At 35.9% G+C, this 17,135-nt stretch overlaps 3 protein-coding genes across 9 annotated transcripts in view; 1 reads left to right on the top strand and 2 right to left on the bottom strand.

Moving 5' to 3' along the window:
- The window catches only part of Eno (enolase), a 46,035-nt gene extending 42,235 nt beyond the window's left edge, over positions 1 to 3,800 (bottom strand). The window contains exons 1-3 of one of the 2 annotated variants that reach the window (XM_011314805.1): positions 3,698 to 3,800; positions 3,428 to 3,609; positions 2,824 to 2,917 (exon numbers count right to left, since the gene is read on the bottom strand). In XM_011314805.1, coding sequence (XP_011313107.1) covers positions 2,824 to 2,886 — 63 coding nt within the window. In that variant the 5' untranslated portion in view covers positions 2,887 to 2,917; positions 3,428 to 3,609; positions 3,698 to 3,800. The other variant, XM_011314804.1, reaches the window with a different exon arrangement.
- Positions 3,801 to 5,554: 1,754 nt separating this feature from the next.
- LOC105272605 (Topoisomerase I-interacting protein) lies at positions 5,555 to 14,479 on the top strand. Of its 4 annotated transcripts, XM_011314801.1 has the most exons (5): positions 5,555 to 6,157; positions 6,236 to 6,460; positions 6,615 to 6,680; positions 8,765 to 9,885; positions 12,865 to 14,479. In XM_011314801.1, the coding sequence occupies exons 4-5, from the start codon at positions 8,802 to 8,804 to the stop codon at positions 14,205 to 14,207; spliced, it is 2,427 nt and encodes an 808-aa protein (XP_011313103.1). In that variant the 5' UTR covers positions 5,555 to 6,157; positions 6,236 to 6,460; positions 6,615 to 6,680; positions 8,765 to 8,801; the 3' UTR covers positions 14,208 to 14,479. The 4 variants fall into 4 exon arrangements, with proteins under 4 accessions (XP_011313103.1, XP_011313102.1, XP_011313104.1 ...); XM_011314800.1 differs by lacking the exon at positions 6,615 to 6,680 and having other exon boundaries at positions 5,555 to 6,161; XM_011314802.1 differs by lacking the exons at positions 6,236 to 6,460; positions 6,615 to 6,680.
- Positions 14,480 to 15,343: 864 nt separating this feature from the next.
- On the bottom strand, positions 15,344 to 16,752 carry Lamtor4 (Late endosomal/lysosomal adaptor, MAPK and MTOR activator 4). Of its 3 annotated transcripts, none has more exons than XM_011314798.1 (2): positions 16,449 to 16,648; positions 15,344 to 15,628 (listed from the first exon to the last, which is right to left on the bottom strand). In XM_011314798.1, the coding sequence occupies exons 1-2, from the start codon at positions 16,518 to 16,520 to the stop codon at positions 15,380 to 15,382; spliced, it is 321 nt and encodes a 106-aa protein (XP_011313100.1). In that variant the 5' UTR covers positions 16,521 to 16,648; the 3' UTR covers positions 15,344 to 15,379. The 3 variants fall into 3 exon arrangements, 2 of the variants coding, with proteins under 2 accessions (XP_011313100.1, XP_011313101.1); XM_011314799.1 differs by lacking the exon at positions 16,449 to 16,648 and adding an exon at positions 16,179 to 16,428; XR_892795.1 differs by having other exon boundaries at positions 15,543 to 15,628; positions 16,601 to 16,752.
- Between the last annotated feature and the right edge of the window lie 383 nt (positions 16,753 to 17,135).

The following is a 17,135-nucleotide window of genomic DNA, read 5'->3' as shown; positions in this document are numbered from 1 at the left end:
CCCCCTCGCCCCCTCACCGCCCGCGCCAATCTGTCGAGATATAAATCTCTCATGCCACTTAGTGGCATAGGGAATGAAAACATTTTCCGGCGCCCTCGAAAGCCCCACTGCCCAATGTTTCCCTGGTTTCCAGCGATTGCCGTAGTTACCGACAAGGCATCGCTTGAGATCAAGGTTCGGGTCTTGACCGCGAAGTAGGAGGGCGTAAAATCGCCAATCAAGAAAAAATTCCCTCCATCCGGGCCTTAATTAGGAAAACGTTCCTGATTAGCTCCATGTACCATATTTTTTCATAATTCGGAATCGGATAATTATTGTCATTCATTCTGACCATTTCCAATCGTTTCTGGCCCTCAAATGAACAGTCGCGGAACATGGGCAGAACATGGGCGGATGGTCCGCCCATGATGAATTGCCAGGGAAACAAAAAAGGACCGGTTGAAAAAAAAAGCTTCCTAGGGACCCATAATTTTTCAACATGTCAGACATGTCCCAATCGTTTGAGCATATATTCGCGACATTTTTTCTCGCATTGGTTAAACAATTTTTCGAATTTATAAAATTGATTTTTTTCATTCCGTCCATCGGTTGTTTCCCCCACTCCGCTCTATATCGGATATTTTTCTTCGTCACGGTTTCCTCGAATTACCGATACTCTTGGGTTCGCTGGTCTTTCAGAATTATCGACACTCTCGGGCTCGCGCTCTGCTTTACCCATACCCACGGCCTCCGAAAATTACCGACACTCTTGACCTCGCGACCTGTTTGACTTACAGGTACACCCGCAAAATTAGTTCCGCCAGTGCGGCTACGAGATTTCGCGATTGAAGCCTCGCCATTAGTGTTAGCAATCTCCCCTATAATCTCTGTTGTTAGTAGCGCCATATACTTAGCAAAAAAAATGATCGAAATTCATTTTTAACTATTCCAGTGGCCAGGAAATTGATTAGATAAATTTGGAAAAGAATTTTCCGAATTTGGAAACATGTCCTCTAATTAATGTTAATTAAACTTCATTAGGCATATAATTAGCAGAAAATTTGGCTTTTTCCTCCCCAACTTACTCTATTGGTGCAGCATCGCTTGGAGAACAAGTTTTTATACTTTTTGGAATTTGGAAACAATTTGTGGAATGGTTTTTTATTAATTAACCATAATTTTTGTTTCACGTTAATGAGGTATTATCGCATGAACGTGCGCCGCTACATAGAGACGTGGCCGGAGGGGGTCAAGATGCTCCAATGCTCTGAAACTGGCTCTAGTTAACACTATGATGAAATCAATTAATTATTACAATAATTTGTATTGTTTGCAATTGGTTTGCAAGTGAAAGCTAGCTAAAAATTTCTGATTGCAAGTGCTCCAAAAAATTGTTATGGATTTTTTAAAGAATTATAAAATGTGGTGCTATCTTTCCAAAAAGTTAGCACCATATTTATTGCAAATAAATAATAGATGGCGTGACAGGTGCTCAATCGATGAGGAATCGTTCATAAGTGATTGATAGTGTTATTTTAGTTTAGAAAGTCAGTTCAAGTAGAATAATTTGAAGAAAATATACAATCACCGGAAGCCGCGAAGTGGGGGGTACTGGTGGATACCACCATATTGAACAAAATTACCTCGCTTTAAATAATATTAAGTATAATTAAATAAACTTCCAGCTTAGGTTCCCCTTCTTCGGCGACATCTCTATGTAGCGGTGAACGCTCATGCAATAATAACTTATTGAGATGAAACAAAAATGATGTTTAATTAATAAAAAACCATTCCACAATTTGTTTCCAAATTCCAAAAAGAATAAAAACTCGTTCTCCAAACGATACTGCATGAACAGAGTGGGTTGGGGAGGAAAAAGCCAAATTTTCTGCTAATTATATGCCTAATGAATTTTAATTAATATTAATTACAGGACATGTTTCCAAATTCGGAAAATACTTTTCCAAATTTATCTAATCCATTTCCTAGCCACTGGAATAGTTAAAAATAAATTTCCTTAATTTTTTTTTTGCTAAGTATATGGCGCTGTTTTTAGTGTATGCTTTTTTATAATGAATATACATTTAGTCGCTCATATGAATCCGCCATGCTTTGCCCAAAACTGTTATCGGTAAAATATTCGAAATTACAAGATATAATTAATAAAAAGGTCCATTTCTCCTTCGACATTTTCTCGTTTTTCGCCATTTCAGAATGTACTCAATATTTTTTGGGATTTAGGAAACAGTCGAAAATCGATGCTGGCACAATTTCATTTTGGGGATTTGACCTACAATAACGTTAACATCAGACAACGTCTAAATCGTTTGAGAATAAGCCGAAAAAACGGCAAAATTGACACCTTACTTTTTTCCAAGCATACAAACTTTCACTAAGCTACTGAAGCAATTTAATTGTTGCCAAATTTACCGTGAAAACATAGTTTTTAACAATTAGAATTTAGGGAACAAAAACAATTTGCCACCCATATTTTTCTAACGATCCTTGCCTTTGGTCAACTCATCTACTGATTCATTAATTGTCTATTTTACCCCCGCCATATTCGTATTAATCATGTATTCATTTTACCATAGGCTTTCTTATGCTCATTAGAAAATAGAAAAAGACGATTTGTCATGAAAAAACTCAATATTATATTCAATATTGTCAAAATAATAATAAGTAACCACATCTACAAAATGGAATTCTACAATTACAAAATAAATGAGATGGATTTTTTACGAAGTAGAAGAAATGAAAAATTATTAATATTCTAAAGCTACCGAACGATCTCGCAACCAAAGAAGTTATAACTATCAATTTCAGAGGGAAAAAATAAATTACCTCGACAGTTGGATTACCACGAGAGTCGTAAATCTGACGGGCTTTGATGCTCTGGATCGACATTGTGCTAAAGTTGCACTTTGAGGTTAGGGCTCTGTAGGAAGAAAAAATACTCCATTCCGTAAATGTTCACCGTCTCACAAAAGAATAAGCTATCTTTTCAATTGATTAATAATCTACAATCTAATATCTGTCTCCCTACAATCCGATGACCAAAAAGCAATTGAATAAGAATCATCCAGACTTGAAGAATAGCTTGTCCTTCTCAAAATCGAATTCACTATCCAGAAATAACTTTTAAACATCAAAAGGTCTTTAATAAACTGTTCAGTGTGTTTGATTACGAATTCAATTCTTTGTTTTTTTTTATACAAAAATTGCCTTAGAATTGAAGTTCATGTAAAAATTATCAGGCTGATCTGTAATACTTATATTCCCTATATAGAATCGATACAACGTTAGTGATTTGCTAAAATTCAGAAAAAATGCCTGATTTAGAATTTCAGCAACAATGGTTATATTTAGATATAAAATATCTTTGTTCGAAGCTGATATTTCGAATTTTTAATATAAATAAATTCAGAAATCGCTGGATTATTCTTACCTCCAATGCGAAAACGTGACAGACGGTCTTGAATGTTCAACGTAGAATGATCTTGTGTGACCTACCACTGACCTCCAATTGTGGCCGTTTTATGTTCGATCATCCGTTATTGGCGCAGACTTGTTGGAGTTGCTTTTTATAAGCACCTTCTAAAATTTCGATGACAACTTCAATTTCTTTCTCTGTGAAAAAGATTATGAAATTAAAGTTTTCAATTTCTGCAAGTTTTACAAGATTTTGGCGTGATGTTAGTATTTCTACACGTAGTACCGTGAATGATTTAAATGGGGATGACCTCGAGTTTAAAGATTGGAGGAATTAGTGTATGTGTTACGTAATAAATTCGGAATGCCTTAGCTGATAAAACAGAGAGGTAATGTGCAAAACGCTTCTCTCTGGGAAGGAACGAACGAATGTACATGTGCGCATGCCCAGGGCTGGAAATTGATGTAATCATTTAATTTATTAATTGTCAACTTCTTATCAATTCCCCAAATCACGAAACTTACAGAAATCGATTCTCCAAATGATTCTACGTAATTCCCCATTAGAAAAAAATGAAAAATGAGAAATTTTCGCTCACTACACCCTCTAATTTTAAAAAATTAATAATTAATTACAAGATGGAGATGCGGCAACGCACTAAGAGAGGGAAAGGCAAGCTATATGAACACCTCCAGGTACTTAGCCGACATGGGTCACTAATTAGAAAAACGACCTTATGTACTCGATTGTACATCGTTAGTACATGATTGTACCTATAAAATTCTTGTTTGTACATCAACTGATTAATTTAAAAAAATTAATTAAATTTCGGCATGATCTTAGCCGACAACAAATTAAAAATTGATCAATAAAACCAAATTAGGGGTGTTTTCCGAAGGAAATCGTGTGTACATTACGAATTTCTTGTTTTCGTCGTTTGTACATTGATTGTTAATGAGTTAAATCCATTTGAAAAATCATGGTCTAAGTTGCGCGTTCCTATACTATCGACCTCTGCGCATTGTTCTGTGTTTAAATGGATTTTTATTGCATTATTCTTTGCTTTACGAGTATAAACATTGAATCTAACAGAAATTGTACTATTGAAATGTGGATTCTGCATCAAACTTTCATTGAAAGAAATATTGCGCGCATCTACGTCATAACAAGTCAGGTGAGAGGGGCCGCGATGAGAGGGGACAATTCATTTTTAGCCACCATGTTCATTTCGGAGTGCAGTGGAGAGTCATTTTTGGAGTGGAGTATTATTGAAAAGCATTATTGGGGAACGTCCGTACATTCGAATTAATCGTATGGAAATGCATTAACCATAATTTTGAGGAAATAAAAATTTGATTTTGCTTCAATTGAGAGTAAAATCCTTCTCCTTTATGAATCCCTTAGATGGAGCTCAATTTTTCAATTTGTTCCTAATTTATAAACATTTGAAAAAAGTCATGAGCCTCCATTTTACCGCACTGTCCCCTATATACATTAACGAGTAGCAGTGATAGGATCTGCGAAAGCCCATTTAGGCACAGAACAAAGAGCAGAAATTGATAATATAGAGACGCGCAACTTAAACCATGATTTTTCAAATGGATTTAACTCATTAACAATCAATGTACAAACGACGAAAACATGAAATTGGTAATGTACAAACGATTTCCGTCGGAAAACACCCCTAATTTGGTTTTATTGATCAATTTTTAATTTGTTGTCGGCTAAGATCATGCCGAAATTTAATTAATTTTTTTTAATTAATCCGTTGATGTACAAACAAAAATTTTATAGGTACAATCATGTACTAACGATGTACAATCGAGTACATAATTGCGTTTTTCGAATTACTGACTTTTGTCGGGTAAGTACCCGGGGGTCTACCTTTCTGACACTCACGGCCGCCTCGAATTATCGACACTCACGGGTTCGCGCTCTGTCTTATCCATACTCACGGGCTCTGAACATTATCGACACGCACGCGCTCTAAAAATTATCGACACTCACGGGCTCGCGACCTGTTTTACTTACACGTACGGGCTCTCTGGGCGTAGTTCCGTAGCCGCCGCAATGAATCACTCGCCAAAGCCTTTCCATAAACCCTAGCAATCTCCCCTATAATCTCTGTATATACGGTCGGAAACGTATGCAGACAAGCTATAAGCAGGTGTAGGTGAAATGTATTGTGGCTGGAGTGAATCTCAGTTTTCCGTCAAAGTTTTTTTTATCCATCAATTGTGTTTCCTGAATTTTTCACCAGCCAATTAATCACGCAATTACTGATATTTGCCCGACATAACGATTAACCAGTGCGGAATATTCATTGAGAAATTTCTAATACTGTCGAACAATAATTCAGGAGATTGATTTAATTCCAAAGTTAGAAACGAGATTTGGCATCAGTGGAAAAGCATATTTACATACCCCTCAAATAGACGAAACCAACAAAATTTTCATGAGCTGTCAGTTGGTCGTAAACATCAAGTTATTTAGTACGGCACATACTTCTACTTCAGGGAATTGAGCCATAAAGGGGAAGAAGGAGAAATTGTTTAGTACGATGTAGAATACTGGGCGTAACCCAACTATTCGGTTAATCGTTATCCATAATCATGGAACTACACAGTTTTGTGAAATTCGTTGCGGTATTGATGATCTTTTATTCTACGTGATCGATTGCAATATCCTATATCCATTGCATTGCCTAAGGCATCATTCATTAATTGCAACACATTCAAGTATTCTGTGAGTACGTAAAAATCAGTAAACAATGTTCCCTCGAACGTCTGTGTATCTAATAATTAACTTGAATATTTATTTTAGGAATGGAAAATTGACAGACATAATTCATTGAAATTTTCATATGTTGGAACGTTGAATAACATTTTGGGGTTTAAAAAACGAATGACTTCTATTTAGAAAAGGAGGCAGGGTTGATGTTTATTGGATTGCATCCAATCGAAAAGTGGATTACTGTTGAACAGTTTGGGACTCAACTTTTGATGAATTAACCTTTCAAATATCCGAAAAATACCTGTGAGAAGTAAGGTTAGTGTGTTTGTGAAAAGTATTTCATTTCACACTTAAAACTCACAAAAAATCTTCTGAAACGCATAACTATTACTTTTCATCAATGATTTTATTTGTTTTTAAAAAGATTCTTGGATATTTTTGACAAGTACTTTTTTTTTTTACTTTTCAGAAGTATATCTGAAATTCTCACTTCTGCTTTATGTATGCGTATTTCATCATTTTGACTGAAAATTTGGTGGGTGGTGCATAATTGGCATCCGTTTTTTCTGTAAAGTTTTCTTGTGAAATTATATGGAGAATTACCCTGGTCCCCTTTATACCTAATCCAAAATCTTATCCACAAGGTGTAGAATGCTATTAAACTATTTCCTTTCATATTTAATGCTATATAAAATGGTGGAAATGGGGGGGGGGGAGTATTGTTAAGGTAAAAAAAGGTAAAATTGAGTCGATGAATGATTATATGAAAAGAAATATAGAAATGGAATAAAAGAAAATTTCTTTCTTTATCTTGCATGAATACTCATATTCCATTGAACATTGAATTAAGTTGTGAAATTTTAATCGCTCTGCACTGAATTTGAATTTTTACCTAAATCTTGAATTTTCGTAGCAATTCTTCTTCATATTTTTTTTCCAAAAATAAAAAAAAATTATTAATATTTCCCTTCGGTTGTTTTTTGAAGCCTGAAAAGTATAACATGAACTTTTGGAATGTTTTGAAGTTCGCTGACGATAATAATTTTTAAGAACTTGTGATAAATAAAATTTATACTTTTCAAAACTATTTAGACACTTTTTGGTTAAATACTTAAATAGCGACAGTAATATTCTGACTTCCCATAAAGGATTCTCATGGGGAACATTCTAGCATGAAAGTTTTCTATTCATATTCTTCAACATCTGATGTTTGACTGACCCACGCATTTATTTTTTTAAGTTTAAGTCCCGGATGGACAATCTGTCGAACGCGATCTTTTGTTTGAATTACATCTTGTTAACCTAAAATATATTAAAATTGGGGATCAAATTTGTGTTGAAACCACTCGAATACTTATAAAAGGATAACGGAAAAAAATAGTAAAAATTATTGAGCGGATTTACCAAGCTTAATAAAAAATAATTAGAAATACGCGGCCTACGATGCGCGTCTAGCCGTCACTTAATCCACTGGAGAGCAATGGTAAGGTGCGTATTTTTTTAGTATTTTTAGTGAACTTGGTACAACCCTTTCGATAATTATCGCGCTTTTCCGCGCTTCAGTAAGTTTTCTTCTTTTCTTTTCATTACCTTTTCATAAGCATTCGACTGGTGCCTATAACACAAATTTGATCCAAAAGATAGAAAGTCCGTCCGGCTCTTAAATTGAAAGATCGAGATAAGTCAAGTGAATATTCACCAATTATTTAATGTTCTCAGCCACAGAATGAACGAAGAAATATGAAAAAAGATATTTCCACACTAAAACAGTCCCCAATACCTAAGGGCTCTTAACATTCTATAATAACATTACTCTATTTACGTGTTTTGGGAAATAATTACAACTACACTTAAAAAAAATAATTTTTAAAGAAGTGTGTCTTTTCTTGTATTACGAAATACATGCTTAGAATTTTACAAGAAAAATTCTACTGAGAGAAAAGAACATTAGTCAAGGGATATAGTGCTTACTCGATAGATGAGTGTTTCGAGAAGCCTGCATCTGCTTGCATCAAGAAATTCATACGTTGAAAATTGCCAAGAAAATGACATCTTCATCTAAAAGAAGAAAGACTTCAGTTAAGTGCATAATTATGCGCTTGTTCTAGCCATGATGATAATTTATTCATAATAAAAACTGTCATTCTCCAAAATCTAACTAGGAGTGAATATACTAACAAATATTTAATATTAAATTAATTACTCACAACTATGAAATTCAGACTTCCACAAGTCAAAGTGTGTAAATCCCTCCAGTACCTGAATAGGATAGTTGATAAGTTTTCCGAGACTTACGGACTTAAGGACCGGTTGGATTATCTGGAAACGATAATTTACTCCAAAATTGGGATTCCTAATTACTCTGGCAATTAATCGTTTTTTTCAATAATTGTTAGCTAGCCTTCTAGCGGTTGTCAACGACTAGAACGCTAGCTAACAATTATCGGAAAAAACAATTAATTGGCGGAGTAATTAGGAATCCCAATTTTGGAGTAAATTATCTTTCCGAGATACTGCATCCGGCCCTTAAGCCTTAAAAAAATGAAATTTACCCATCGTCGATTTCGATGATTGAAATTTTTCTATGTGCCTGACATAATGAAAAATTTTGCATTGCAGAGAAAGTACTCCTTCCAGTCAACAACTGGATCATAGCATGGAAGAGCCAATACCCCACGGGGAGATCCCAGGGACAAAAGACCCCATAAAGGCAGAGCCAACAGCACATGCAAGTCCAGAAGACAGGGGCGGGGCAAACTCTCCCACGCCAGAATGCAGTATATGCCTGGGGCACCTGGTAAATACCTCCTTTACTGATAGCTGTTTGCACCAGTTTTGCTTCACCTGCCTTCTACAGTGGTCCAAGATAAAGACTGAATGTCCACTTTGCAAGCAGACATTTAAATCTATAATTCATAATGTACGCTCAGAGGAGGATTACGATCAGTATCACGTGCCAAGAGAGATGGTCGGACCTCCCCAGATTTCACCACTGGTAGACATCAACCTCGAGCTCATTAATTTGGATTATGATTTCATCAGACACGTTCAGGATCCAGTGGCCAGAAGATTTGCATACAGAACGACTATAACTCCCAATAGGAGATTTAGGCTTCTGTCGAATTCAACTCAAACTCAGGCAGGCGCTACTGGTGATGGAGTATCAACAGTATCACGCGAGGAGCAAAGATATAGACGTCGTAATCCTTCGGAGTATAGGAGAAATGTGTATAGACACGGAGAATGGTCAGCCCCCCTCCCTGGACATTATGCTGGAGCCCTTGAACACAGCGCTGGATTCTTCCGGACGAATCCATATGAGCTAAACCGATTAATTCCTTGGATCAATCGAGATCTTCAGATCCTACTCAACGGAAATGAGCCTCATATTGCATATGTTCTGAGAACGATAATGGATTCTTTAACAAGACACGACCTGAGGAGTGCTGAATTAAGGGACGTCCTCAGGCCTCACTTCGGTATCCATACTGATCATTTTCTCCATGAGCTGATGAATTACGCTCGGACGGGCTTCGAGATCGCAGCGTATGACAACTATATTACTTATCCGACTCATGGCCTGCCCAGTGGCTACATGAATAGTGTTCAATCACCTACGCAGACGAGCAGCAGCAGCAGTAGTTCATCCAGCGATGATTCCGATGTGAGAGTTGTAGATCATGTGGATGTTCAGCAGGTTGAGATGCCTGCTATTGGACCTCATCCGATCGATGTGCCAGGTATGTTGAAAGGCAACGTGTTATTGGCACTCACTTTGAGTGTATATTTTTTAACATGACTTGTGCATTGAGTTAGGCGTTACCAGTCGAACGTCGGTGCGAATAATTTCAACTATTTTGCTTCCGAATGGCAGCCTTGTATTTCAACAATCTTTCGATTCTATCTCATTTTTATTCCAAATGATCAAGAATTTTATGGAACGTGGAGAAATATACTGAAAACCGAGTATTTGAAAAAAATTATATTGCAGGAATTATCAATTTTTTTTAATGCACAAAGACGAATGGAAAGATGAATTTCTATAAAATTTTAGTCTTTTGCTGCATAACTTTATGAGTAAGAACTTTCATCGAAAAATCATGTTGACTTTTTATTAACATGCTATTGAATATAGATGCCTATTATAAAGCCATAGAATTACTACGCATCCATTCGGAAGCTTGTTACTAACAAAATTGGTAGAAATTTAAAAAAAAATAATGAAAATCTTTATCAGTGAAAAATCCATGATGATCGCCAGGCTTGGTCTTTGTTTTCTAGAATTAAAATCTCCTCCTTCCATGAATCAGAAAATTTAGTAAACAGATTGATATCTCATATCAGTCAGTCCATCTACTTGATTAATAACTATGAGTCATAATATAGTGATTTTACTATATTAGATGTCACGTTTTGAAAATGGTCATCTTTTTCCTCATAGAAATGAGGTTGGCTCAATTTAAGCTCAAATCTTTATAACCTTGTGCTTGGATGAAAATACATCCAATCACCTTGTAATTAGCATCAAAATTATTTGGTCCTGCTAACTTTTTATCAATTCATGGATATTTTAGCAAATAGTTACCTTTCCGCCATAACTTAAGTTACCTTTCCGCCATATATAGCTGTTTTAAACCAGACGAATGAAGACATATCTGACAAATCTGACATATATGACGGTTTATAGATTTAATTGAATTCTTCAAATGTGAGATCGAAAACACTCCGGATGTTTATCACAGGAGTTTTTTCACAATAATAACATTTTTCATGGCCTAACACCGAGAAATTTTGGTCAAACGTTATTTGAAATCGTTTAGCTCTTCGCCATATTGTCACTATCAACTAAAACATCAGAAGCGATAGATCATTTTGTGATAGTTCAAAGAGCATTCTAACAAAATTTCTCGGGATTTGGCATTGAAATTTGAACGACTTATTTGAAATTGATTTCATATGAATGAAAACAATTCATCGTCACAATGACTTAAATCGGTACTATTTGGAATTTTTTTTTGTTAAAGAAATTATCGGTAGTATTAAGTGAATATTTAAAGTAATGAATTCGCATAGAACAAGTATTAGCATCGACACCATGCAATCAGGCTAGCGCGTGGGTCCGGCCTAGCAATATAAAAAATGACGGCAGCATATCTTCTGTCAAATAGTCTTCACCCTCTGTTTACTTTTCTTCGTTTCTCATTTTTCATCTAATTGATTTCTTTGAATGGCATTCTCTGTGTTTATTCGTCTTCTGAATTAATTCTTACTTACTATATAAACTTCAGGCTATAGATTTTCAATCGATGACATACCCAATCAGCATGTTTCTATTCATATTATCGATTTAAAATTCTTATTATTTTTCCAACCGTTTCTATTCCACCAACTTCTCTACTAGTCAATGTCGTGATTATGATCACAATGCGAAATTACACAATTTTTTTTTTAAACTTTCTCCCTAATTCACCTTGTCACAACTTTTGATAAGGAGGAACTTCTTAAAAATTGTGAATTGAAGAAATCAACAATCTTAAATCAATCTGGCCGTCCGTATAAAGAGGTCCTTGTGCGTGCCTCTAGTTTCCAAGATGTCGGTACCTTGGTAATTGGGTTGGAATTATCTTTTTTTTTTATTATCTCGCCTAGATGTTCATAATTTTTACTTAAGGCCTGGATCGACCATTTGTCGAACGCGATCTTTTGTTTAAATTTTATTTCATTAGCCTGAGATACGTAAAAATTTGGGATCAAATTTGTGTTGTGGAAACCACTTGGATGATTATACGAGGAAAAATTATTGAAGGGTGATAAATGGCGACATTCGTCGGGAGGGATTTTCCAAGTTTGCAAAAAAATAATTAAAAATACACAGCTTACGATACGCGTCTAGCTGTCACTCAATTCACTGGAAAGCATTGCAAGCTGCGTATTTTTTTTTGTAACCCTGATAGATGCCTTTCGATCATTATCGCGATTTAGCGCCTTTCAATAATTTTTCCTCTTTTTTTCATTATCTTTTTATAGCCATTCGAGTGATGCCTGCAACATAAAATTGATCCCAAATTTTGATAGATTTTAGGCTAACCAGATAGAATCGAAACAAAAGATCACATTCCATACAGTCCTTAAAAAAATACTACGATACGAATTATTATACGAATTCAATATATTGTAAACGTGAACCCTTCCCTATTAAATAATTTAAGATCGTGTACGTGCATTCTCGAAGATATAAGAACTAAAATTTTGTTTTTCGAAACTTCTCCTCCCCTTGACTCTTTCACAAAAGGCGGTTTAACTGAGGTTCTTAGGGGTAATTCAAAGTTAAGACAAAATTAGGAAACATGTTCCTATTGTGATAAAACTTAGGATACAATTAGAAAATGATCGAATAGTAATACTTATGAAATTTTTTTTCTGGGGGGGGATCATTTTCGTACGTATTGCAATCCCTAAACATTACAAAGTCGAGTTTTTTATTACCGTCTTAGGATGCGATTTGGAATCCAACCATGCAACAAACTCGATATCGTTAACGAAGGACCTTTTCTTATGGATCATCACAAATAATAAAAAGAGACGAAAGATTTGTCAACCTTCTAAACTGTCAGTTAATATGAAATGTCAACAGCATGAATCACGAATGAGTATTTACAATTCCCTGCAGATCTCGTTCTTTGAAATTGCGACATAAAAAAAATGTTTTTTTTTTGTAGGACCGAGCACGGTGAGCCAAACCTTACAAATTTGTCCTCCAACAGCCTCGCCGACGATTTTTACAATCTCTTCAGAGTCCGAGGAATCTGACTGCGAGGTTGTAGGCTACGTAAAACCTCGTCACGAGAGAACTCCCGAGATTATTGAGATTGCCTCGTCCGACGGTGAAATGGCTGGTCCTAGCACCTCCGTTCCCCTGGGTTTCATGCCCCACTCTCCCTCCTTGACTTTCATTCCACAGGATGAGCCGAGTACATCTCAGGAGATAATTCGCAGGAATCCTCGCGGAACCCGTCGTAAAGCCTCCATGCATATTGTTCCCATAGACTGCGAATTCAGTGATTCTGTTTCGGAGGACGATAAAATTGAAGGAGTAAAAAAGCCCCCCACGATGAAACACACAAGGAAGGCCTCGAAAACCTGTAAGAAAAGTCCGAGGAAGCAATCCCACAAAAAAATCTTTCAGAATTCTAAAAAACGAACCAGAAAAACATCGAGTTCCGACGATGACTCCCTTCAAGATTCAAAGAAGAGGAAAACAAAACGTTCTCAGAAGTTTCGATCTCGAACTGTATCCCACTCTAGCTCGGAGGAAGATAGCCAAGCCCACCCGACTAATAAGAAAGCCCTTATCATTAAAATTCGAAAGGATCTGACGAAGCAAAGTCAGAGCCAGAACGACAGACACACTGAGGACTCATCTTCCAGCAGTACAAATTCGTCAAGTTCATCGTATTTTAGTGAGAGTGATTTCAGCTCCAATACCTCAGATACAAACTTACCCTTGAAAAAGCGAAAATGTGAAAGGGGTCGCAGGAGAACTGCTCATTTTCGTGATAAAGACAGAAGATCGAGAGGAAAAATGAAGTCGACTGTCATCAAGTGTGTGCCTGTGGACTCGACTATCTTAAGAAAGGATGCAACCAAGAAAGAGTGGTATGTCGATAAGAAAGTGGATAGGAGTCCGAGCAAATCGTGTAATGAGGATAAACAGGACACTAGGCTTCGAATTTCCATCAGTGAATACAGGGAGAGGAAGGTCATGGAGATGTCTTCTACTGAATCTCCGGGGGATGGTGAGAGGCGCTCTAACAGCCAATGTAGCTCAAGGTCTGCGCGCATACAAGGCAAGTACAGGAAGCATAAAAGCAAACGCAAGGAATGCGGGAGGAGCTTGGAAGAGTCTGTGGAGAAACTTTCGAGTGAGGCAAAGAATACAAACAAACGCAAGAAGACGCACAAGAAGTATAAAAGTTTGAAGGGGAAGCATTCTAAGGTGAAAAACAAAAGTGGGAAGAGATCTTGGGGGTCTTCAGGGTATTCCGGAACATCGTCAGATTAAATACTTGCAATCTTTTTTTTCTTTTGCTCGCTTCACTCTTCAAATTGTACTTGAATAAACTCTATTTTTTACTTGTGGATATATTATTGTTATGAGGAATTCGATTTTTCGGAGAGGGAGCTTTTTTCAGGGAACCGTAAGGATTCTGTTTATGTAATTAATGAAAACCGTTAATTTGTGCAGTAAATATATTTCTATGTATGATCCAGTTTCTTGTAATACATGATTAAGTTGAAGAAAGGAAACATTTAAAATTATTTATTTGAACCTGGTATACAAATGTGAAAAATTATAGATAACTGCGAATAATTTCTGGTCACCTTTTGCGCCGTTTCATCCAGGAAATTTTTTTATTTTTCAAAACATGTGGGTCAAGTTTTATTTCTTTTAAAAATTTTCCGATAAAATTAAATTGAAATACCTAAAATACCTTGATAATTTTCAACACACTACAGTACACTATACTGCAAAAAAAAAGTTTTTGAGAAGGACGACTTTACACGTATGAAGAAACTTGTAACCCTCAAAATTTCCAAGAAAACGGCACAAAGCACAAAACTAGCACAAAGAAAAAAAGCTTTAATTAAGAAATTTTTTATTTCTAAAAAAAATGATGAGTAATGAATTGAAAATAAGAAGGCAACTGCTCCAATCAAGTCCAGTAGTTTTTACAGTGAAATTTTTTGGATATGAGAAAAGAAAACTTATGAGTACATTCACCCAGCTAGATTTGGTTTAATCAATTACATTTCTATACATGAAATCATTTTTCATGATCGTTGGAACAAGAGTGTAATTTTTTCACAGAAATATTTCGTTTCTCAGAGTAAGAGGCGATTCTCTTGTGAACTCTCGTGGGATGAGTTTCTCGATATAAGTAGACGTGCTTGAAGAGAAACTTCATGAGAAAAAATACGAAATTCCGTGACTAATGTCTCTTTCCACTCACTATGAGATATCGTATAATTCGTAATTATTAAATATGTGTTTCCCAATACAAGTAAAGACACACTTCAGAAACATTTTTTTTAGTGTTTATCTCCTCAGATGTTTTGCGTCACCAGCTACCATTGGGACTATCGAATTGAAACCAAATTACTAAACATAATCATCCCTTAATTAAGAAAAAATAAATAATTCGGTTTGGACTCTTTTTATTATTAATGAATCTCTCAAATTTCTATGAGATTATGCTGCTCTCCAATCTGCTGAGCGACGATGGAATGGCGGTTTTTTTTCTTCAGTACGTGAATTTTCTTATTTGATAAACAAATCACGTAACAATGGTTGGGGTAAACAATGGATATTTTGTTGAAAGTTTCATTGCCAACCAGGGTGTTTGGATCAATCTTATCGGTCATTGTGACTAATCCAGTTACGATATTGGCTATCCACTCATCATTCTCGAGTTCACCACCGGACTAAACAGAATCGTCAAATATTCTTTCTTATTAGAGAATCGTTGAATCGAATCAGTTGCTTTTTTTTAATATGACGTGATTACGGTCAAAAGGCTGTGAGATCATTTTTTTTTGTTCATTGGCAAATTTTAGCCAAAAGTTTGTATAAATACGATTTTGCAGAATGGTGAATTGTCACATGTGAGATGATTCTCATTCGTTAGGATTAGTATCAAGAAATTATGTTCAGATGATTGAAAATCATCGCAAATGTGGAAATTCACTATTTCGCTAATTTCGTGTTTATATATGACCTGGCTCAAATTTCCCGGCCTATTAAACAAAAATGTTGATACGGCCCCTTGACCCAAAATGTGGGATATTTTTGTTAATGTTAGGAAAACAATACATGGAAGGCAAGTGCAAGTTATTTCAGAACCTAAATAAACGTTTGTATACAAAGCAACACAAACAATATTAATAGTAGAATGGCCCATACCCAATAAGACTAAGTTACAATGAGGTAAATTTTTTATGCCTATTGAATAGTAAAAAGGTTTTTTCAACACACCTGCACGGCAAGTTCGCACTTCGCTCCCTGATAAGCGGGGGGGAAGTAACTACTTCTCGCCATCGGGTAGAAAGATACGGTCAGGGTCGGAAGTCAACAGTTCCCTCCCTAGGGCGGAAAGTATTCACTTGCGTCCCGCTTGTCAGACAGCAAAACACAAAGTTTCTTCTGCAGGCATGTTAAAAAATAGCAAGTGATCCTCGGGCAACACTACCTTTTTGCCCTTGATGCATAATATACTATTATTGTTAATTCTTCAACAATAATTACCGCAAGCACTGCACCATCCTCAGTTAACACTAGATACCCAATCTGGTCAGGGATTTTTTCTATAGATAACATTCTCAATGTTCGATGTTATTCTTCAATCTTTTATGTTAAATGTAGGCTTACGACTTTATTAAAACACTGCTGACAATCACCTGATGAGGTCATGAGGATAGACCATGAAGAATAGAGTAAGGAGGCCGAACAGTAGTGGGAGAATGTTTGTTCTAAATGTGTGACACAGGGTGACTACTAGTTGGCACCACATAATTGAAAATTCAATAGTTTTTTTATTTAGATCAATAGTAGGACCTTTGTACATCATTGTAATACAATTAAAAAATTTTGTAGACCCTTCATTATTTTTTAATTAATTAAACGAAATAATGATCGGAAGTTAGAACCCCACCTCACTAATTTTTATTTGTCGACCGAAATAATATTAACCAATGGGGAGCAAATCGTTTGTAGATAATAAATACCTTGGTTTCATTCTTTTACACGTAATTATTCATTAGACTTTAATTAATTTAAAAAAAGGTCTATAGTGTTTGCATCGGCGCATGCGCAGACACTGGTACTCACACCTAGTATGGTGTTTTCGATCATCAGAGAGGAATTGTGAGGTCCATTTGTATGACATTGTAATAGTGATTAAGGCCCGGATGGAGGGAATTTTTTCTCGACAGG

Source organism: Fopius arisanus, unplaced genomic scaffold, assembly GCF_000806365.1.
Source record: "Fopius arisanus strain USDA-PBARC FA_bdor unplaced genomic scaffold, ASM80636v1 scaffold00216, whole genome shotgun sequence".
Taxonomy (NCBI): domain Eukaryota; kingdom Metazoa; phylum Arthropoda; class Insecta; order Hymenoptera; family Braconidae; genus Fopius; species Fopius arisanus.
The sequence above is the reverse complement of the archived record's forward strand: the minus strand, read 5'-3'. Positions and strand labels throughout refer to the sequence as shown.

Bases quoted from the DNA above. Each gene is read 5' to 3' on its own strand.
- Lamtor4 (XM_011314798.1), bottom strand. From the start codon at position 16,520: ATGTTATCTATAGAAAAAATCCCTGACCAGATTGGGTATCTAGTGTTA. The intron at 15,629-16,448 runs GTAATTATTGTT...GATTCTGTTTAG, and splicing joins AGGATGGTGCAGTGCTTGCG to TCCGGTGGTGAACTCGAGAA.
- LOC105272605 (XM_011314802.1), top strand. From the start codon at position 8,802: ATGGAAGAGCCAATACCCCACGGGGAGATCCCAGGGACAAAAGACCCC. The intron at 9,886-12,864 runs GTATGTTGAAAG...TTTTTTTTGTAG, and splicing joins TCATCCGATCGATGTGCCAG to GACCGAGCACGGTGAGCCAA.